Below are 23839 nucleotides of genomic sequence, written 5' to 3' on the forward strand. Positions count from 1 at the left end.
TTAGTGTGCTGCAAGTGCTATTATACATCGATATTCATGCAAAGTCGAGTTTTCTTTACTAGGCACAACGGGATTTTGATCAAGCAAAATGTAAGAGCTTAATCATTTGGACATCAATAATATCAGCTAATGCATCCCACAAATATGCTAATACGTCTCTTGGCCTTTTTTATGAGATGCTGAATAGCGTGGTTCAACTAGAACAAGTGACATTTACAGCATTATTAACAGCTTGTGCAAATCAACGCTTTTCAAAATCATCATCCATCCGGTAGGGTTTAAAGCGACATTTAGCTAAAATGAACATAGGATAAAGATTGCATTGTGGTAGGGTTAGATTATTAATTGTGGGTTTATTGATAATTTTTAATTTATTGTTAATTTTATCTTGTACTTGATAGTAATTATGCAATAAAATAAAATAAGCAATTCACATTTAAAATTTAAGTTGGGTGTAGAAAAAAAGTTATATGGGTTTAAATCAAATTTCCCATTCAGTTTTACAATTTAAAAGGGTAAATTACATAGTAATCCATCAAGTTTGAGGTCTATTATATTACAACCTCATACAACATCTTTAAAACATTTCACTTTCATACCTCACGTACTATTTTATTTCAAAATAATACCTCCGTTAAATTTTTCATCAATTGATCCGTTAAATGCTAACATGGCTGCCAAATGTGTGCCACATGGCAAAAAAAATAATTAAAAAAAAAAACCTTAGAAAACGTAGAACCCACCCCCACAACCTTTCCCCACCCCTCTTCTCCTTCCCAAGCCTTCCAACCACCTCCCTCTCCTCCACTCTCTTCACCTCCCCTCTCATCCAAAAACCCACCCCACCCCCACCTTCCCTGAGCCCTTTCTCCTTTTCACCCCCACCCCTCCCCCCCCTCGGCACCCACCTTCGCACCCGCACCCACCCTCTTCCCTCCTCTACACACCCCACTCCTTAAATCCACACTCATTCCTCCCATTTTCACCTCATGAGCCCGGCAATGGTGGCGTAGAAAGGATATGGGTTTTTTTTTTTTCTAGGTTGCAATTACGAGGGTCGGGGGGGAAGAAGATGAAGATGGGGGAGAAGAGAGGGGAGGAGGAAGGGGAAGAAGAACTGAAGGGGTTTTTTTTGGTGGGTTGTAGGGGGAAGAAGATGAAGATGGGGAAGAAGAGATGATGAGGAGGAGGAGGGGGGGAAGACGAACTGAAGGGTTTTTTTTTTTTCTTTTTTTTGTGGGTTGCAAGGGGAAGAAGATGAGGATGGGGGAGAAGAGACGAGGGGGAAGAAGAAGAGGAGGGAGGAAGACGAACTAAAGGGCTTTTTTTTCTTTTTTCTGGGTTGCAGTGTCACATCCCAGCCCGGGACGGACCACTTCCCGGGCCCGCTCCATCACCGTAGCACAATATTGTCCGCTTTGGGCTTACCATTCCCTCACGGTTTTGTTTTTGGGAACTCACGAGCAACTTCCCAGTGGGTCATCCATCCTGGGAGTGCTCTAGCCTCCTTCTCGCTTAACTTCGGAGTTCTTACGGAACCCGAAGCCAGTGAGCTCCCAAAAACCCTCGTGCTAGGTAGGGATGTGAATATATATTTAAGGATCACTCTCCTAGGCGATGTGGGATGTTACATGCAGGGGAAGAAGATGAAGAGGAAGGAATTGCACAATAAATCCTAACAGACTTCACCAAATTCAAATTTTTTTATAGGGTTATGTTTCGAATACCTCATCAGCACAGGGATCATTTATCTGATTTCCCCATTAGTATTTAATGAAATGAATTGCACACGTATTAACTTGAAATTTTGAAAAAACTAATGAAGATATTTTTGGAAAAACAAATGAAAATGATATCAACTAAATTAGTGTTGTAAATAGTGGGATTGTATGCCCACATGTGAATAGTAATGAATAAGGCATAATTTGTTGTGTTATGTCACGGGAAGTTGTTTTCATTCATTGTAAACCTTTTATAAATAGATCACCACATAGGTGATCAAGACACTACCAGAGAAAAACAACTGATAATAATAATATTCCTCACTTCCTCTGCAATCATTTTGTGTTGGTATAATATTTTGCAATTGCTTCGCTTTTGTCCTAGCAAAGGTTATCTCTCTAACTTTTGCCTATTTATAACAATTAGTTAATTAAATAGGTTATGATTGATCAAGTTTTTTACTTACTTTTATGAATGTAAGACACTGTATTGGGCCTTAAAATTAGCATCAGGTTTCTAGGCCTATTGAGCTTGTTAACTTAAGTTGTGCATGACAACTTACAAAAAATGGATCTAAAGGCCCAAGTACACCATTGACCAATTTTAGGGGTTTTAGATGGACAGAATTTCACGTATGACTCACCTATATAAGTAACTTTATGGCTCCATTTAGACTTAGGAGTTTTTGTGGAGCAAAATGAGAAGGATGTAGTCTAATATCTTAGTAGATTAGATGTTGGGTTTCTACCCTTGATTCATAGTTCGAAACTCTCATTCCTTAAAATAATATAATAGTTTTAAACTTTCTCCTTTCCCCTTAAATCATCTTCAACCCTTAAATTAAAATCTAAAGTTTTTCTTCTCCATGTCATCCAATCAAAATGGAGCTATTGGGACTGCATATGGGTGGTTGGCAACTAGGGGTGGTTTGGTATGAGATGCCGAACCAAAACCTTAGTCCCGATTCCCAAACCGAAATTTTCGATATGAGAACAAAATCTAAAACCTCTCGCTTACAAATAAAAAGAAATACAACTATATTATAGTACTAACTGACAATCAATTAATCAAACACCTTTATTTACAAAAAAAAAAATGTAAGCACAGATCTTACACAAAGTAAAATTTCCCACATTTGTATGGCCCTGTGAACTTTCACTTTAAGTCCAAACCCAAAAGTATCGGGTGGATGCCTCTTAATCTCTCTCTCATTCTCTTTTCTTATATTTGAACGACTAGTTAAATCACATTAACATTTTATATTGATTTATTTATAAAAATAATAAGACAAAAATGAATAAGCAAAAGGATGAGAGAGAAATGGATGAGAATAAGAGAATCTACTTCAAAGTATAGGCAAGCAGGTAGCCTTTTTGTCAGAGAAAGGAAATTCCTTGATATGTTTTTTTTTTTTTTTTGGGGAAAACGAAAGGAAATTCCTTGATTGGCGAGGAAGAGAAGAACAATTTCCTCCTCTCTACACTATTGATTTCACTTGGTTGGGAGCTTTACTTGTTAGGTATAAAGCATGATTCTCTTGTGCACATCAACCTGTTGAGATTTAATTAAATTAAATTTTTAAGATAAATCTCAATCGCTTTTTATCGTTTTTTAATGCTTAAGAGGGTAAAGCTCCAGTTTAATTATAATCAGTACTAGCAGCAGAGTACAAATTGGGATTCTCTTGTTTAATCCAATTACTTATGGCCGAATCAATCACTGTGTTGTAGTGCCTTGCCGACAAATGAGGTTTTGAGTTTGGGTTTTTGATGCTCCTCAAAATCAAAGACTCAGAGCAGAGCTTTCTCTTTAGTGGGAAATCCAAATTCTTCATAGAAATAGTTTATTCACAATGAATTTAGGTTTTAGGGTTTTTGGATTGGTGTTTGTGTGTGTTGTTTGCTGGGATTTGCCATTTGGATTTGGGTCTTCACATTCAAGTTCAAGACCAGCTGTTGTGAAAATTGGAGCAATTTTCACCTTTGAGTCCACCATTGGAAGAGTTGCCAAGCTTGCCATTCGGGAAGCTGTCAAAGATGTCAACTCCAATTCCAGCATTCTCCATGGCACCAAGCTTGCTGTCAATATGCAGAGCTCCAATTGCAGTGGCTTTCTTGGAATGGTGCAAGGTGACCACTTTTTTACGCAATTTTCGGTTGTTTTTTTTTTGTGTTTTCTAGATTTTGATAGTCAAGAATTCTATTTCAGAAATTGCTTTGAGATTGTACGTAATTCGTTGTTGTGCTGCTAATTAAAACTTGTGCTAATTACAGCTCTGCAATTCATGGAGACTGATATTGTGGCCATTATAGGCCCACAATCTTCTGTCGTTGCCCATATCATATCCCATGTTTCAAATGAACTCCAAGTTCCCTTATTGTCATTTGCAGCCACAGACCCTACTCTCTCGTCCCTTCAGTTTCCCTTTTTCGTTAGGACAACACACAGTGATTTATATCAAATGACTGCTGTGGCTGAAATGGTTGATCATTACGGTTGGAAGGATGTTATTGCCATTTATATTGATGATGATTACGGACGTAATGGAGTTTCAACTTTAGATGATAAACTTGCCGAAAGGCGCTGTAGAATTTCTTACAAGTTAGGAATTCCCCCTGGACATGGAGCTACCCGGGGTGACCTCATGGATCTTCTTGTTAAGGTCTCGCAATTGGAATCTCGAGTTATAGTTCTTCATGTCAATACTGATTTAGGTCTCAATGTTCTCTCCGTGGCACAATATCTTCAAATGATGGGTGATGGATTTGTGTGGATAGCTACAGATTGGCTATCGTCTCTTTTGGATTCTGCTCTTCCTCTTTCTCCTGAGATCATGGATACGATGCAAGGAGTTCTTGTGCTGCGCCAACACACACCGGATTCTGATAGAAAGAGGGCCTTTTTCTCTAAGTGGAACAAGCTAACTGGTGGTTCCTTGGGACTGCATTCTTATGGGCTTTATGCTTATGATTCTGTTTGGCTGGTTGCTCATGCTATTGATGCATTTTTTAACCAGGGTGGGATTATTTCGTTCTCTAATGATTCTAGGATAAATTCTGTAGACAAAGGTGGTAGTCTTCACCTTGAGGCAATGAGCATATTTGATGATGGTCCGCTCCTATTGAAAAATATATTGCAGAGTAGTTTTCTTGGGTTGACAGGCCCTGTGAAGTTTGATTCAGACAGGTCTCTTGCTCTTCCAGCATATGATATTATTAACGTGCTTGGTACTGGGTTTCGACGAATTGGTTACTGGTGCAACTATTCTGGTTTATCAACTGTCCCCCCTGAGATGCTCTATTCGAAGCCACCTAATCGTTCAAGTGCAAGCCAGCAATTATACAGCGTTGTCTGGCCAGGCGAGATATTGTCAAAGCCCCGTGGTTGGGTTTTCCCAAACAATGGGAAACAAATAAGAATTGGTGTGCCTATCCGGGTCAGTTACCGAGAATTTGTATCACAAGTTCGGGGGACTGATAACATGTTCAAGGGTTTCTGCATAGATGTATTCACAGCTGCTGTAAACTTGTTGCCATATGCTGTTCCATATCGATTTATCCCTTTTGGAGATGGCAAGAACAACCCAAGCTACACAGAGCTTGTGACTTCCATTGCAACGGGTGTGAGTAAATATATTATGCATTTGGTATTTGAATTTTAACTCATAAAAGGCCAAGTTTAATCAGCTAATGCCCTTATGTATATGTGTGTGCATTCATTAGCTAATTCTCTCTTTTACTAATTGCAGGTCTTTGATGCTGCTATTGGTGACATTGCCATTGTTACAAATCGTACAAAGAATGTGGATTTTTCACAGCCATATGCTGCATCTGGACTTGTTGTAGTGGCTCCGTTTAAGAAATTGAACTCCAGCGCTTGGGCTTTCTTTCGGCCATTTACTGCGCGTATGTGGGTTGTCACTGCTGCTTCCTTTCTTGTTGTTGGTATAGTTGTGTGGATTTTGGAGCACAGGATAAATGATGAGTTCAGAGGTCCACCTAAAAAGCAATTAATAACCATCTTGTGGTAAGTTCTATATTTAAGTTTCTCATCAGGATATTTACTAACTTGCGCAAACTGTTTTATGTTTTTTGGCCAACTTACAAACTGATTACCTGGTTAGTTTTTCCTTTGCTATCTCACTGTATCACTGCTTAGAGCACTACCATCTTCAGGTTATATGTGATATATAATGGAAAAGAAAATTTCGGAAATTTAAATATGATAGATATATGGAGGACATGGCAGTTGATGACTTAATGTTTATTTGAAGCCAAAATAATGATTTTGGTGCACTTTCTCCGTCACTTCGGTAACTCTCACTATTCCATTGCTTAGAACACTACTATCTTCATGGTTATGTGTATATATTATGAAAATTGATCACTCTCCCTCTACATGCCTTCAACAGTCATGATGTTTCCAACCCCTGTAACCAGGGTGGGTCGGTATTTATGGACTTGCCTCAACCCATTTGGGATTGCTTTTGTAGTAAGCAATTCTGCTCATAAGCGCTTGCGATAAAAGTGCTTTTATTAGAAACACTTTGAACCTAAAAGACCTTTCCCATAGAGCTTGTTAGAAACTGTTTTCCATGCTGAAACTTTTCATGGAATCTTCGAGTAGGTTGTGGAACTTAATGTTCCTCAAAAGAATGGAGACAACAGAGGAAGCTAGTGATGGTAGCAGTCAATCGTAGAATGCTTCTGTACAAGAGATGAATTTCAATTTTCTGTAAAGGTTTTTTTCCCTTTCTAAAACGGAAGAGGGCTAGTCAATATGTGTTTAATCAGAGCTGTTTTAAAATTTGTAAGCGCAGAAACACCTCAAATGTGACTACGTTCCTCTTTAATTTACCTTTTTTTTATTTGGTCAGGTTGTGTGATTCGTTTTGCTTCTTATTGGAAGAATCCTGAGTGTTTGCATGGGTTTTGGCCTCCATTTGCGAATCTGTCCATTGCATATGTCTAGAGCATGTTATGGTGCTAAACCAATAATATGTTTTTCACCTGAAGTCTAAGACACTTGCCTCAACATCAAATATTGGTTTCTTTTCTAATTTACTGACTTGTTTCTTAACCTTGCAGGTTTAGCATCTCTACTCTGTTCTTTTCCCATAGTAAGTGAAGCATAGATTCTTTCTTCAAAATCCGGCTTATTTGGGCTTTATTGAAACAAATTTTCATTTATTATCTGACTCGCTTCTGTGCCCCTTCCATAGGAGAGAACACTGTGAGCACCCTTGGTCGTGTAGTGCTAATCATATGGCTCTTTGTGGTTTTGATAATCAACTCAAGTTACACTGCTAGTCTGACATCAATACTCACAGTGCAGCACCTATCTTCTCCTATTAAAGGAATTGAATCCTTGAAAAGTAGCGATGAGCCAATTGGTTATCAAGTTGGTTCCTTTGCTGAACATTATTTGAGTGAGGAACTTGGGATACCCAAGAACAGGCTTATGGCTCTTGGGTCTCCTCAAGCATACGCACGGGCGCTCCAGCTTGGTCCTAAAAAGGGAGGTGTTGCTGCTGTGGTTGATGAACGCCCTTATGTTGAACTCTTCCTCTCATCGCAGTGCAAATTTAGGGTTGTAGGACCAGAGTTCACCAAAAGCGGATGGGGATTTGTAAGTATTCTTTCTTAGAACATTCTTATTTTGAAAACAGGAGCATTAGATCTTTTCGAAGTTAGCCGAAATGAGAAACACAAAGTTTTGACATGTCTTCCTTTTCCTTGCCATAATAGGCATTTCCGCGGGACTCTCCATTAGCTGTTGACATGTCAACTGCAATTCTACAACTATCAGAGAATGGTGATCTGCAGCGTATCCATGATAAGTGGCTTATGCAAAGCTCTTGCAGTTTAGATACCACTGAACTTGAGTCAGACCGGCTTCATCTTAAAAGTTTTTGGGGCCTCTTTCTCATATGTGGAATTGCTTGCTCTGTTGCTCTCTTCATATATCTTTTGCAAGTTTTGAACAAGTTACGCCGTGCTGAAGTCACACAACGTGTTTCAACTAGTCCTGGCAACTCCCAATCTGGGCGTCTCAAGAGATTTTTATCTATAATTGATGAGCGGAAAGATCAGTCCAGTAGTGGAAGCAAAAGAAAGAAAATCGTTAGATCATTCTCCGACAATGTTACTGATGGCAAGTTGGAATTAAAACAAACAGAAATGACTGCTAGGAGTGACATTAATTCCAACAACTAACTCGTTCATTAGATCATCGTAACTGTATCAATACATGTAAGTTCTCATCTAACCATACCTAAGCATTAATATTATTTTGAACCATCTGCAGTATATAATTTGTATTCTAGGAACAAATTCTGGATCTATATTTATTCGCTGAAATGGAAGGCATTCTGCCGTATCTCTCAATCATCGCTATGATTGTTTATATGTAATATTTGGTGTCCGAATTCAAGTTTTTATTTCTTTATATCGCATGTTTCGTCTAGCTTTGATTTCAGTTTTGAATCCTTGTTCTTATTTAGTTAAACATCCAGATTCAGTACCACCAGGAAAAGAAACGAAAGTTAAATATTCTGAAAAAAGTTCGTCTGCAATGTTTATTTTTCTAGATGCTGTCAGTATAAACTTACATTTTACTCGTGCACCGTTTATACGTCGCTGTATTTGTTATATAACTTTAAGAACTACAGATCTTGTTGTATAGTTATTTTGAATCATCGAATTATTGTAAGTTGAGTTGGTGATCAACTTATAAATTCGAGATCTTCAGATTTCGAAACTCTTAAATATTTACCGTGGCATTATTCTTTGATGAAATCTGAATGCCAGATCGAAACATACAATCCTGGAAGTTACTTTCTCGCTCGCCTTCGTGTGAAATTCATGTTCTTTCTTCCCCTTGAATTTGCAGACTTTCTCAGAAATTCTCATTTGGTTTCAGATGAGGATTTAAGACCAGAAACTGAGTCCCGTGAAAAAGTACACAGTGAAAAAAGATTCCAAATCACAAAAGAGGCAGGACTTTATCAAAACAGAAAAGCCTTTGATTGTGGAGGCATCTCACTTTTAACCACGTGCACCGAAAGAAAAAGACCCCACTTTTTGGGACAAAACCTGAACCCACCCTCAAATTTCAAATCCGTCCTCCTTTTCTTCTGTTTTACATTGGGATGGGATAGGGATAGTGACATAACAAAGGCTATGTCCTCATCATCAACATAAAAAACCACATAAGTCTTAAACCCTAATTTCAGAAATCACAAACAGTACTCAGTATTGAAGAGTGAAAAGTCAAGATCTAGCTGTCTCTGTGTTGTAAACCACATGGTGCCCTCCTGTCATTCCTTCCCTGTTCAGTTACTGTTGAGGATACCGGCATGTCCCGTAAGCTGATCGGAAATCACAAATCAAATAATGAATTAATAACAAGGAGAGAGATTCGAACTTAGATGCAAGCGAACGGCCACATTTGGCGTTGGTTAAAATTGTGATATGAAAATGGTAAATACTTACTTGGATCGCTGAAAGTAACCAAGCCAGTGCCCTTGAAGTCACAATTCCAGTAGTTCCTGCCATGCATCTGATAGTAAGCATTCATAGCATACGATGCATGAGCAAGCAGCTTATCAGGCTCGAAACAATCACCGTGCTCGTAAATCTCCCTGCAGTCCACACCACCTGCTCCGCAGCAAAAATCCAACACAGCTTGAAGCACCTTATCATCGGAGTGTGGCTTAGCAACGCACCAAACTGACGGTCCCCTCAACACTCCCGCTACTTTCTCACCAAATCCAGAGCCTCCTCCGGATCCACTTCCGTCAGTGTTGCTGCAGAATTGGCAGCTCAAATCCACATTGTACACCTTCGATCCGTCCCCGTTGAAAATCCCAAAATTTCTCTCCGTCGCACCCCCTTCCTTTTTGTTCTCGTTGAACAAAGCAAACACAAATATTTCAACCTTGTCATTAGGCTTCATAGGCGTCCCTTTGTTAGACTGGGCACGCTCAATCAACCTCGTGTTATAAGTCTTGGCATTATCTGGCGTAGCCGCCATATCTCCGGAGTCACCTTTGGACGGCCACCCGGATTCCGACACCATGATCTCCACCTTCCGGTGGCCAAGTCCCAATGCATCAATGGCAGATCGAACAGCATCAATTTGTGCATCCAGCATGTTGGTGTATACATAGCCCTTGGGGTCACGCACGCTGGTCGAGGTTGAGTTCCCCAGTAATGCGTACTGTAGATTGACCATGTCGGGGTTGTCCCGGTAGGCGAAATAAGGGTAGGCATTGACCATGAAAGGGGCGTTAGTGTCAGCCAAGAAGGCGGCTATAGAGGTCATAGTTGGCACGAGATTTGTAGTGAAAGTGGAAGCTGAAGGAGGAAATGAGGATGCCAAAACCGCCATGCTGTGCGGGGTGGTGACCTTGATCTTACGGTCCAGCCCTCGGGCTATAAGCACCGAGTGCAAGTTCTGCATTGCTTGGACCAGAGCTGCTGGGTCCGATGGGTTTGGGTCTTTCTCATCGTTTCCTGCGGCAGCACCAGTTGTTAAGTACTCGTTTCCTACGGCAATGGCAGTGATGGAAGTGGCGGGAATGAATGGCAGGACGCGAGTGGCAAACCACTGGTCCGCGGCGGCCACTTCCGTGCTGATGTTGGGGACATGGCTGTTCTCCACAGCGACAATGAGGTCGATCCCGGTGTTGGAAAAGGCCTGGAGGATTTCGGGGTTGGTGTCATAGATTTTGACCTTGTCTATGAGAGTGGCTTGGAGGAGCTGAGCCACTCTCTTTGGAGGTGGCAGGTTGCTTCCGAGAGTGCCGTAGTTTATGCCTACAGCTGAAACAACGGCGTTCGGGAATGGGCTGAAAATCAAAGGGTGGAGGAGGAGGAGGAGGAAGAGCGAGAGGGAGGTGGCCATGGCGGTTCAAGTTCAAGCAAGTATTGTGTTTAGGCGCTGCGGCATGAATTGTGGTGCATTGATTCATATAACATGCATCGGATCCCACTTCTGCACTTTTTACTTTGTAGTGGTAATTGTCTGTCACTGGTATTTTTACAAAATTACAAGATTAACCCTGCTATTTCAATTTTATATTACATAGGAAATGGATAGCTTGGACATTTCAGCTCGGAATATCTTCTGGACATGTCACGGGTAGGAAGACAGGAACACAAATCTTTGTTGCAGTCTCCCTTCCTAAATGCGTGAGCTTGACCGATTCCAAGATTATGATATTTTTACCAATGTAATTTTAAGTGTTTATTTCCCCCCCTTAACTCTGAATGAGTAGCCATAGTAGCATCCCCGTTGCAAAAAAATTCTTCTCCTTCTAGTGGAGTAGACATCGATTCATGCTTCGATTTTTGTTTTTCGCGTTTTTCGGTTTTGTTTTTCTTCCAGTTAAGCCATTCCAAATAGACTAGCAGCAGCAGATGGAAAATTGGGAGGGTGAGACAAAAAGGGCCAGAAGTAGGAGAAAAGTTTGCATCAAACAGGTTCACTGTCATGTGGCGTCCCAGTCCAATAATACAATGTCATATTTAGATTTCTCTTAACATAACATTGACTTGCCGAATTAGGAGTCAGGACGCCATAGTGGCAGTAAATCCGTTCCATCATAACTTTTGCTTAATGGTTTTAAATTATAGCTCTCTAGCAACGAAATGCTATAACAAGTAATAATTAATAATCATGTTCATTCATCGTGGCACTGTTAGTGTTCGTACATATGATGCAATTTCTAGTTACAATTTTTAAGTTAATTCATGGAAACAGGTCAACAATGTGGAAGCTTGAAAACAGCTTTTCTAGGGAGCACTCTTCCTCTTTAATAATTAATTGATGCTTTTTATATACTTACAGAAGAACTCTTCCTCTTTGCAGCACCTGTACAACACTTTATACACCTCGATTAACAGTTTTGGAAATCGACTTGAAAAATATCCATCAAACCCCTCAGGAACTGGACCCAATATCTCCTTCACTTCCTCAGGAAGTTCCCTGTAGTGATTTAACTTGTTCCGTATCACTCGTAGTAAATCACGAACGCTATCAAACTTGTAACGCCTGTATCGTCCGATGTTATTTATAAATGCAGGTTCCATCTTTTCATCCCACTTCCCATTTAAAGCCACCGCTGCAGTACTTTCTAATGAATTTAGTAGTTCAGACTCATTCTCCCTATCTTCCAATTCAACCCGATCACTTGCATCTCGAAGGAATGAAAGTCTTGTCTCCGAACTCCAGAAGAAAGGATGATGTAACACATCCATGGATGTTGGCCTGGAGATCATTAATTCAGTGAGAACGAACGATTTAGAGCCAAAAGGTGTCCACATGGATGTAATGTGTCTAGACTCTACGGGTGTGTGCGTAAGACGAGGGGGTACTCCACATAAAATTTAGTTTTAAGTTGATGGATAGTGAATAAAGAATCTTACCGAAGATCAGGGTTGGGATTCAAGAGACGAGTAAAAAGGTCTACAGCTTCTGGTATAGTGTCTACTAAGAACAAGTCTTTGCGGTCATTCACTATATTTACATCACGCTCGATGCTATCACCATAAGGGTGTTTGCCCCCAGTGACGCAGAAAAAGAGTAGACAGCCTAAACTAAACAAATCCACTGCACGCGTTTGGCGCAGATGGAGAAGTTGTTCGGGTGCTTGCCAGCCTGAACTACCATAACCTGCAGCCAACAAACAAGTAAAGAAATAAAAGGAAATTTTAGTATCCATTAGAACACAAAAAAAGAGTCGAGGTTCATCAGTAAGAAAGTCTACCCAAATACTAACAGTAGTGATAATGTTGAACCAAAAGGCCATGGAAAATAAATATCAATAAAAGGTTAACTAATGGATAATTCCGGGTTGTTTTCAAATTCAAATCACCACATTTCATCATTAGAACTCATTCATACGGGCCTAATAACCATATCTAGCACATGTTTGCCTCGAAATCAATGAACATGACCATTCAAATAGTTCCTAAGCTTACCAGTAGCATGCTGGGTTATGGAAGACTTGTCCCCTTGTAGGCGCTTGCTGATACCCATATCTGAAAGCTTGGCACATAAAGACCTGCCCTTTATTATCAAAACATTTTGAGGCTTTAAGTCCCGATGTATAATTCCAAGTTCATGTAAATGGGCAAGCCCAGAAACCAGATCACTGCAGAAAAAATGATTATGTCAAAATCTTGAGTACTTTATACAGCTATTTTCAAGATTTTTCTTTTTTCAGAATAAATCTTCGCAAGATTCAAGGAACATATCTATATTAATGGGATCAAATTTCTTCATGAGCTATTACTGAAAATCAAATCTAAGATGTGCTTTCACTAAATAGAAGCAAGTACAAACTTCAATCCCTCACTTAAAACAACAATTTCAAAGGGAAATAAATTGGGAAAACAAAAATGCTGCTCGTACCACATTTGTACCACCTATCTAATAGAGATGGGATCCACATGTGTTGGTGGGCCCTACCTCTATTAGAAAGGTGGTAAAAATGTGGTAAGTGTAGCATTACTCTTGGGAAAATACGTTTCGATACGACAAAATTACAGTAAGTCCCCTTATGTTAGTTGCCAACATTTTAAAGGATGAAAAATGGAATATCTAAATCTAAAATGAATTCTATCTATAAAGTTTGCCGCATTCCATAATCCCAGCATCAGCTACTACAGGTTAAGTTCACCCCAAAATTCTAACTTATTCATGATATGAAAAATTAAATCTTGTGTATGCCGAAAAAAGTTGAAAACACCATTAGACAGTTTGATAAAAAGAAAGATGGAAAGGCTATTGCAAGACATTAAACTAACCTCATTAATTTTAACAACTGGGGTGAAGGGTATCCATTTGCCTTCCACAATTCAATGTCCCTGTTATTTCCCATCATGGAATGCAATCGAGTGGTATACTCAGTCCAAAACTGGGGATCCTGATCCGTGGTGATTTGGCTTTGAATGGACCCAGAGTGAAAATAAATAAGATCATATAAGCTACATGTACAACGCTCCAAGGATAGATAAACAAAATCTTGATCATACTCCACTCCATGCCAACGTACAATATTTGGATGCTGATCAGAAGCAATAAGATTCTGAACCTCTTTGAAAGCCACATCATGATGAGTCCTCACAAGACGTTTAACAGCTACCGCACGACCATCATAGATTCCCTCAAGTACAATGGTACCATTACTTCCCTGAGCAATTTCATTGTTGGAAACAAGCAACTTGCCAATCCTGCTCCCCTCTATTTGACCATCAAGATGATCAGCTGAGGTCAAGAGAAACTTCATTTCACTTCTTTCATTTTGTATGAAAAATTTAGATTCTCCAACCTTATCTTCATGTGACGTATTGCTCATGTTCTTGACATCAATGGAATTTCTCTTATTGTTTCCCAGTCTACGGGTTCTCTTCTTCTTTGGAACCCCAGCTTGCATCTTAGTTTCCTCAGCCACCTGTTTGAGTTTATGTTGTTTTCCAAATGCTCTTGGACAGCGAAAGATACAGACTACAATGGACAATAGTGTGAAACACAGAGACAGTAATTTTGTTACAGCTTGAGCCATTATGCCTTCATTGCCGCCAGATGGATTATTCTCTTCAATAATCGCAGGAACATGAGATGGATGATTCTCTTCAATAATCGCAGGAACATTGGCATTAGGGGAATGCTCATACGCAGAACTGTCTCCAGAATGGCTATCATTTATCCCAGCATATTTTGAAAGATACTCTGTCAATATGGGATCCAGAGTACGGGAGATATAAGTTTTGTTCTGACTAGGCAATACTGAGTTGGAAACCCCGCTGTGTCTTAAAGCAAGCTCATTTCCAGTATTAGATATTTGGGGACGAGATTCAAATGTAGCAAATGTCACAGTCCAAACAACCTTACCAGAAGAATAATGTGTGATTTCATAATCTGTTCTCACAATGTAAAGCATATGTTCAACGGCTTCCAAGCCTATGGAACCAGACTCTACCAACCCGTGAGCATCTTTCACTTTCGGAGACAGATCACTTTCGGTACTCCAAACCACTAACTTGGACGGAGTATCAGCCGATTTATACATGTGAATTAGTTTTCCGGTCTTGGCATTAACAAGGAACACAGTGTTCCTCCTTGATCCCGTTGTGACTCCTCCATCCTTTGACCAATATGGAGCACCTCCTATGAATTCTTCTACACTCGATGACAATTTCTGTCATATAATGAACCATAATCAAATATAAAACAACGCAACCACAACAAAGATATTACTACAACAGAGATCTAAGCTATGGAACTCCGCCGTGTAAGTTTATCTTACATTGCCGGTCCCAAGCCCGGATAAAGGAGGAGGGGGAGGGCGTCAGGTAGTCGACAGCCGGCACTCCATGATCACGTCGAATCCTTATGAAAATGAATCCAGAACGAAATCGCGCTAAAGCTAGGGCGTCACCCGTAAGTGGCGCGCTGTGTGGCCTGAGCACAGTGATAAGTGAGCAAGGGTCGCTGTATCTCCATCGGCACCCGGATACAGTGTTAAATGAGCAAGGGGGCTATAGAAACTTCTTTTCGAACGACTCCACTCAAAGTTGTTTGGGAGCATATGCTCCTATCAACTTTACACGGGACACACAAAAGAAGTACTTTGATCCTATTAGACGGGGAAGGGTGAAGAAGCTAGGACAGAAGGGTAGAGTTCAAGAGAGCAAAATGCGTTTAGGAACGTGGAATATAGGAACCTTGACGGGAAAATCTATGGAAGTAGTAGAAGTTATGGTGAGGAGAAGGATAAATATTATGTGCCTACAAGAAACTAAGTGGGTTGGTCGTAAGGCAAAGGATCTAGAAAACTCAGGGTTTAAACTATGGTATTCGGGCACAAATAGAACGAGAAACGGTGTTGGCACCATCGTGGACAAGACCTTGACACAAGATGTTGTAGATGTCAAGAGGGTAGGAGATAGAATCATGGCAATCAAGATTGTAATAGGACAAGAACTTATCAATGTGATTAGTGCATACGCACCTCAAGTAGGGTTGGATACGAGTTCGAAGGAGAAATTTTGGGAAGACCTTGGAGACTTGGTGCAAGGAATTGCTCAGACGGAGAAGTTATTTATAGGAGGAGATTTAAATGGACACGTGGGCAGGGAGACAGGCAACTATGGAGGTTTTCATGGTGGCCATGGTTTTGGGGAGAGAAACGAGGATGGGGAAGCTATCTTGGATTTTGCAATGGCATATGATCTCTTCTTAGCCAACACCTTCTTTAAGAAGAGAGAAGAACATGTGATCACCTACAAGAGTGGGTCGTCAAAAACACAAATAGATTTTCTTCTAATGAGGAAAGGGGATCGTATAACTTGTAAGGATTGCAAAGTTATACCAGGAGAGAGCGTGACTAATCAACATCGCTTGTTGGTGATGGATGTACATATCAAAAGAGTGAGAAAAAAGAACAAGACTTGGAAGTGCCCAAGGACTAGATGGTGGAATCTAAAAGAAGAAAAACAAGCCATTTTCAAAGAGAAAGTAATCACCCAGTGTGTGTGGGATAGAGAGGGGGAAGCTAACCAAATGTGGGATTCCATGGCTAGTTGTATCCGAAAAGTAGCAAAAGAGGTATTAGGAGAGTCCAAGGGCTTTGCCCCACACCAAAAGGAATCTTGGTGGTGGAATGAGGAGGTACAAGCAAAGGTGAAGGCTAAGAAGGAATGTTGTAAAGCCTTATACAAGGATAGGACCGATGAAAATGGTGAAAGGTATAGAAAAGCGAAGCAAGAGGCGAAGAAAGCTGTGAGAGAAGCTAAGTTAGCGGCTTATGACGATATGTATAAGCGACTAGATACCAAAGAAGGAGAGTTGGATATCTATAAACTAGCTAGAGCAAGGGAAAAGAAGACAAAGGACCTAAACCAAGTGAGGTGCATCAAGGATGAGGATGGAAAGGTTCTTGCTACAGAGAACGCGGTTAAAGACAGATGGAAAAGTTATTTTCATAATCTTTTCAATGAAGGACATGAAAGGAGTGCTTCTTTAGGGGAGTTGAGTAACTCAGAAGAGTGTAGAAACTACTCTTTTTATCGTAGAATCCGGAAGGAAGAAGTGGGTGTAGCTTTGAAGAAGATGAAGCATAGAAAAGTAGTAGGCCCAGACGATATACCAATCGAAGTGTGGAAAGTTTTGGGAGAGACAGGTATAACATGGCTCACTGACCTTTTCAATAGGATCTTGAAAACGAAGAAGATGCCGAATGAGTGGCGAATGAGCACTTTGGTGCCTATCTACAAGAATAAGGGCGATGTACAAAATTGCATGAACTATAGGGGAATTAAGCTAATGAGTCATACAATGAAGCTCTGGGAGAGAGTCATTGAGCATAGATTGAGGCAAGAGACACGGGTTTCGGACAACCAATTCGGGTTCATGCCAGGGCGCTCAACCATGGAGGCAATCTATCTCTTACGAAGATTGATGGAAAGATATAGAGATGGGAAAAAGGATTTACACATGGTCTTTATAGATTTGGAAAAAGCGTATGATAGGGTCCCAAGAGACATTCTTTGGAGGATTTTAGAGAAGAAAGGAGTACGAGTGGCATATATCCAAGCTATACAGGATATGTATGAAGGAGCAAAGACTGCCGTAAGAACTCATGAAGGACAAACCGAAAGCTTTCCCATAACTGTAGGATTACATCAAGGCTCATCCTTAATCCTTACCTTTTTGCGTTGGTAATGGATGAGTTAACAAGACATATTCAAGGTGATATTCCTTGGTGTATGCTTTTCGCAGACGATATAGTGTTGATAGATGAAACTCAGGAAGGGGTAAATGCAAAGCTTAACCTTTGGAGAGAAGTGTTGGAATCTAAAGGTCTTCGCCTAAGCCGATCAAAGACAGAATATATGGAGTGCAAGTTCAGTGCAAATGGAGGCCAAAACGAGTTAGGGGTGAGGATCGGAGATCAAGAAATACCAAAGAGCGACCGTTTTCGTTACCTAGGATCTATCTTGCAAAAGAACGGAGAATTAGATGGAGATCTCAACCATAGAATACAAGCTGGATGGATGAAGTGGAAGAGTGCATCCGGCGTGTTGTGTGACCGCCGTATGCCACTGAAGCTCAAGGGAAAATTTTATAGGACGGCAATAAGGCCGGCAATGCTGTATGGCACAGAATGTTGGGCGGTGAAGCATCAACACGTACACAAAATGGGTGTAGCGGAGATGAGGATGCTTCGTTGGATGTGTGGGCACACGAGAAAGGATAAGATTAGGAATGAGGATATCCGGGGTAAAGTAGAAGATGCGACTATGGGACAGAGGTTCAGGGCCGAAGGGGCAGAGGAAGACCTAGGAAAACTTTGGAAGAGACCCTAAGAAAAGACTTAGAGTACTTGGATCTAACGGAGGACATGACACAGGACAGAACACAATGGCGTTCTAAGATTCATATAGCCGATCCCACTCAGTGACTTGGATTTTCCAAGTCTCCAACCGAGAAGTTTTCCTCACTCGGGAAATTAAGGGAACACTACCTCAACCTATATGCTCCACTCACAAAGCTTCAACATACAAGCTTCAACAAAAAAAAATTCAAAGAACTTAGCGAAGAAGGCTTTGGTGTATTTAACACAATACGTTGAAATGAAGGAAAGCTTATTTATTGATATCCCCGATAAGTTACAAATATGTACATATACTTGAGTCAAAATAAACAAACAAGAGAGAGCCTTCACAAAGGTTGCTTAGGAGAAGTCTCAGCAGTCGGTAGAGCCCCAGAAAGAGAAGGCACCGGAGGGGGATCATTCGGAGCCTCAGTACTGGACAAAACCCTAGAAGGAGGAGGCATCAGAGATTGATCATTTGGAGCTTCATTACGCGGTACAGCACCAGAAGACGAAGGCAATAAATGCCTTTGGAACAAACCCACAAATCTCTGATGATCAAGTAAAACCTGACCATCAGATTCCTTCATCTGGTCAAGCTTCCTCTTCATGTTTGTAGCATAATCATGTGCGAGCCGGTGCAACTGTTTATTCTCATGCTTGAGCCCTCTAATCTCCTGTTTGAGACTCATCACTTCAGCCGCCAATGATTCAACTTGGCGGGTTCGAGCAAATAGGCGTTGGGCCATATTAGACACAGAACCTGCACACTGAACACTGAGAGCCAGAGAATCCTTAACAGACAACTCATCAGACCGTTTGGAAAGTAGTCTGTTATCTTTGGGAGTGAGAAGGTTCCTGGCCACTACCGCAGCGGTCATATCATTCTTCATCACGGAATCCCCAACGGTAAGAGGACCAGTAGGGGAGACGAAGGATGGGCGCCATATGTTGTCTGGAGAAGGCGGGGCTGCCTCTTCAACAAGGTTCAAGTCAAAACGACGGTCGGAGGGGCCAGACATTTTCAAAGGTGTTGAAGAGAGAAGAGGTCGGACAAATCAAGATCTTAGAAGTGCAAGAATGGAGCTTTTACTGGTGGATATTCAAGTGTGCTTTGGAACTTAATGTCAGCCCCTATAAAAATCTGCACTCGACGAAGCTTCAGAAATCGAAGAGGCGTTTGCTTTCTCAAAAGCTGGGCTGCTCAGAGACCACGAGGGTCGATCTCAGAAATCGAAGAGGTGTTTGCTTTCTCAAAAGCTGGGCTGCTCAAAGACCACAAAGATCTCAGAAATCGAAGAAGCTTGCTTTCTCAAAAGCTGGGCTGCTCAGAGACCACGAGGGCCGATTTCAGAAATCGAAGAGGCACCTACTTTTCCAGCCTTGTCAGCACCTATCACACGCACACTCAGCTTTGCGGAAATTATGGGCATTCTGTCGAAGATTTCTGGCGAAGTAGAAAGCACATGAATCGTACTGTTCAATCACCCACTTCCCACACGCAACAGTAGCTCATGGGTACCACAGATAACTTTGCCAAAGTTCTCTGACAAAGTTGAGACACGTGAAGCTTGCAGCTCCCACTACATCGCTCTGACCAAGAAGGGTAAAAGAATTGCAAAGAAACAACACTAACAAAGTTTAGACACATAAATTTTGAAGGTCTAGCTACCATATTATTACCCACAAGGGTAAAGGAACAGTACCACTGCTGGATAATTGGAAAGTCCCGGTGTGTCAACCTCTGTGCTTCGTGGCAAGGTAGACTAGCAAACATGCCCAACCTTTACTCACATTCGAGAAAACACTCCTAACAAGATTGCTTGCTCCAAAATCGAAGAGGCACCGCCCTCCGAATATCGAGAGCCAGACTCCCAACATGATTACTTTCTCAAAAATCGAAGAGAGGGTAAAGGAATAGTACCACTGCTGGATAATTGGAAAGTCCCTATGTGTCAACCTCTGTGCTTCGTGGCAAGGTAGACTAGCAAACATGCCCAACCTTTACTCACATTTGAGAAAACACTCCCAACAAGATTGCTTGCTCCAAAATCGAAGAGGCACGGCCCTCCGAATCTCGAGAGCCAGACTCCCAACATGATTACTTTCTAAAAAATCGAAGAAACACTGCTCTCCGAATCTCGAGAGCCAGACCCCCAGCAGGATTGCTTTCTCAAAAATCGAAGAGGCATCGTTCTCCGAATCTCGAGAGCCAGACCCCCGACAGGTCTGTAATCTTCACACGCAACATCAGCTTTCCAGATACCACAAACCACTTTTTCAAAGTGCTCTGACAGAGTTAAAACATGTGAAGCTGGCAGCTCCCACTACCGTGCTATAACCAAGCAGGGTAAAGGAATAACATTATTACTTGATGATAGGGAGACTCCTATATATGTCGACTTCCATCCCTAACGGACAGGCAGACCTGCAAAAATGCTCAACCCTTTCTCTTATCTGAGAGGGCACTCTCAACAAAGCCTTTCGAAATATTCAGCTTTCTTTCCCCCCGATAATACCTCTGTAAACAAGCTATACTAGAGCAAGAATATCTCATATCATCAGGGTTAAAAGCAAGAGTATCCCATATCATGCTTTTTCCCTGTCTTTTCCTTTGGCCTTGTTCTTACCTGCAAGACAAGGAGAAAGAGAGCAATCAGTCAGCACTTGGAATCAAGCTTCCAGCCAGGAACTGACTGCCTGGAACCCCTTACCTGATTACTTACCTGGCATTGCTCTCGAGTACTCATCTTCAACATCTTATGCTTCCAGGGAAGATACCGCATCTGCCTGAGGAACAGATAGGGCAAGTGAGAATGATACAAGGAAGCATGTGGAGACAAGCGTAACAGCACACGTGCCGATACATCCACTACTCTATCAAAAGCAAAAGTATCCCATATCAGCAGGGTCGAACGTAGTCTAGATTTGATGGACTTGTTTTGACCCTCAAATTCTTCAGTCGGCCTTATACTCTGGAGGAAACCAGAAAACCCTCCAGCCCAGTTCAAGAATAAGCCTGTGGAAAGTTACTTCTTCAAAAGCAAAAGTATCCCATATCATCTCTCCTCATTTTTCTTCTCTTTATCCTTCATGCTGCCTGCAAGATAGGGAGAATGTGAACAATCAGCCGGAGCTCTGATTGCTTACCTTGTCTGTCACCTCTTTCAGCAGATCCCCCAGCTCGGCGACTTGGGGGACTCCTACTACATGGTTTGTATCTCGCTTGACCAAGCATGAAACTACAAGTAAGCTTCAAGTGAAATTGATACATTACCTTGTGCATCTCCACCAGTTACAGATACCACCCCTGGATGGAGGAAGAGTACTTCCAGAGAAGATGCCACATCTACCTATGAGACAAATAAGGCAAGTCAAGATGATACCACACTCCGGTACTTAGAAGTTTCGTGGCTACGAGATCATTCTCCCACAATATTTCCTAATGTCATTTGTACTAAATCATTCACTTGTACTCACTAAAGGAGAGCTTGAACCTATGTACTTGTATAAACCCTTCACAATTAATGAGAACTCCTCTATTTCGTGGACGTAGCCAATCTGGGTGAACCACGTACATCTTGTGTTTGCTTTCCTATCTCTATCCATTTATATACTTATCCACACTAATGACCGGAGCAATTTAGCGAAGATCACAAAAAGTGACCGTTTTCGCTACCTAGGATCTATCTTGCAAGAGAACGGAGAATTAGATGGAGATCTCAAACATAGAATACAAGCTGGATGGATGAAGTGTAAGAGTGCATCCGGCGTGTTGTGTGACCGTCGTAGGCCACTGAAGCTCAAGGAAAAATTTTATAGGACGGCAATAAGGCCAGCGATGTTGTATGGCACAGAATGTTGGGCGGTGAAGCATCAACGTACACAAAATGGATGTAGCGGAGATGAGGATGCTTCGTGGGATGTATGGGCACACGAGAAAGGATAAGATTGGGAATTAGGATATCCGAGGTAAAGTAGGAGTAGCCAAAATTGAAGGAAATATGAGAGAAAATCGGTTCCGGTGGTTTGGACATGTGCAAAGAATGCCTACTGACGCTCCGGTTCGAAAATGTGACTACGGGACAGAGGTTCGGGGCTGAAGGAGTAGAGGAAGACCTAGGAAAACTTTGGAAGAGACCCTAAGAAAAGACTTGAGTACTTGGATCTAACGGAGGACATGACACAAATGAGCGCAATGGCGTTCTAGGATTCATATAGCCGACCCCACTTAGTGGGAAAAGGCTTTGTTGTTGTTGTTGTTGTTGTTGTAGAGATCTAAGCTATGGAAAACCATCCAATTTACTGACACTTGACAGCTGCCCACATAATCTTGGCAAAGATTGAGATCAAGAATATATGAATGATTACCATAAATCATCAACCTAAAAACTAAATATCCATTACATTACATTACATGCAAAAAAGACATATTCAAATATAATAGAAGTAAAAAATGAAACGAAAAAACAGAACATCGATTATCAAAGATGTGAACCGGTATACCTCTTTTCCGCTGCGGGTATGGCTATAGAGCACCCCGTCTTCGCCCAAATCAATGAAGTGATCATTACTCCTAGTATTGTTAAAAAAACTGGCATCCTGATACGAAGTATGAATTGGAGCCCCAGAAGGGAAGCCCCACAGGATACTCCATGGATTAGTATTGACCATATATATCGTTCCATCCAATGCAACAACCAGCGTTATATCATTTCCTCTGCATCAAATTTCAGAATTCAAAAGTTTATGAATTTCATTGAAATTCGACAAATTAAGCCGAAAATATTGAGACTTTGAGAGCAGTCTGTGCTTACAGCTTCGGCAGGAGAGAATTGAAGCGGTTGGAAGGCGAGGAATGTGGAATGGAGAGGGCAGTCGCGGTCTCTGGTTCTGGGACTGTGATGGCTGCTTCTCTGGTCAAACATTCAATTAGCGGAGCAAATAGGAGAAGGAAGATGAGAGGTCGTCTCATTTCTTAGATCCAAACGAATCGAGTAATCAGAGATCTTTCAATTGGAGATTTAGGGTTTTGTGGTGACCTGGGAAACCAATGGGAAATGGCAATTGGTGACGACAGACGGCTGAGAGGCTAGCCAATTTCAGTACGCGTATTTTGACGTTTGGGTTGGATTTATTTTGTGTTTTTTTCCAACTAGGAATTTGATTAAAATAAATAAGTAATTTTGTTTTATTTTTTAGGGGACATATTCGTAACATTATTTTTTTTACACAAATTTTACATGTTTTTGTGAAGCACATTTCGTAAAGTATTTTTAAACGACCAAAACTGTCTGTCTTTTGAGTCTTTTCTAAAAGATCGTGTCAACCAAAAACACATAAATATAAAACTAAATGACCGTTAGATTAAGTGTTTTGATTTCTTTGTAAAACAGTATTCTTCTATTTTTTTTTTTCACTACAAATGAATATGTTAATGATTTTAAATTTGTTTAATTTTTTACAAAAATAATCTATAAATGATGTTTTAAAATATAAAATGCTCGAATTCTTAAAATACAATAAAAAATGGACGTTTCAAAAACATATGTATAAAAAGTTAAGAAAAAAAATAATTTCGCGAATCCGCTTACACACACACTAATTACTATTATGTTTAATAGTTGTTGCAACTTGAATTGTTTAACATTGATTTGATTTATGACCCTAACTTTTATCTTTCATGATTTGACTGACTAAATGTGTGTGAATAATGAAATTAAGCAAAAATGG

At 40.8% G+C, this 23839-nt stretch overlaps 3 protein-coding genes across 3 annotated transcripts; 1 reads left to right on the forward strand and 2 right to left on the reverse strand.

The window, feature by feature from the left end:
* Positions 1-3064: 3064 nt before the first annotated feature.
* Positions 3065-8134, forward strand: LOC103436744 (glutamate receptor 3.3). The gene is made up of 6 exons (XM_029104348.2): positions 3065-3851; positions 3996-5344; positions 5471-5748; positions 6810-6841; positions 6944-7350; positions 7470-8134. The coding sequence occupies exons 1-6, from the start codon at positions 3575-3577 to the stop codon at positions 7935-7937; spliced, it is 2811 nt and encodes a 936-aa protein (XP_028960181.2). The 5' UTR covers positions 3065-3574; the 3' UTR covers positions 7938-8134.
* Positions 8135-8724: 590 nt separating this feature from the next.
* LOC103409407 (glucan endo-1,3-beta-D-glucosidase-like) lies at positions 8725-11030 on the reverse strand. Its single transcript, XM_008375173.4, has 2 exons — positions 9216-11030; positions 8725-9091 (listed from the first exon to the last, which is right to left on the reverse strand). The coding sequence occupies exons 1-2, from the start codon at positions 10627-10629 to the stop codon at positions 9060-9062; spliced, it is 1446 nt and encodes a 481-aa protein (XP_008373395.3). The 5' UTR covers positions 10630-11030; the 3' UTR covers positions 8725-9059.
* A 358-nt stretch (positions 11031-11388) lies between these two features.
* LOC103436719 (serine/threonine-protein kinase/endoribonuclease IRE1b-like) lies at positions 11389-23247 on the reverse strand. The gene is made up of 6 exons (XM_008375172.4): positions 22924-23247; positions 22613-22826; positions 13536-14929; positions 12708-12880; positions 12153-12399; positions 11389-11994 (listed from the first exon to the last, which is right to left on the reverse strand). The coding sequence occupies exons 1-6, from the start codon at positions 23079-23081 to the stop codon at positions 11547-11549; spliced, it is 2634 nt and encodes an 877-aa protein (XP_008373394.3). The 5' UTR covers positions 23082-23247; the 3' UTR covers positions 11389-11546.
* Positions 23248-23839: the final 592 nt, after the last annotated feature.

Source organism: Malus domestica, chromosome 06 (assembly GCF_042453785.1).
Source record: "Malus domestica chromosome 06, GDT2T_hap1".
Lineage (NCBI taxonomy): Eukaryota > Viridiplantae > Streptophyta > Magnoliopsida > Rosales > Rosaceae > Malus > Malus domestica.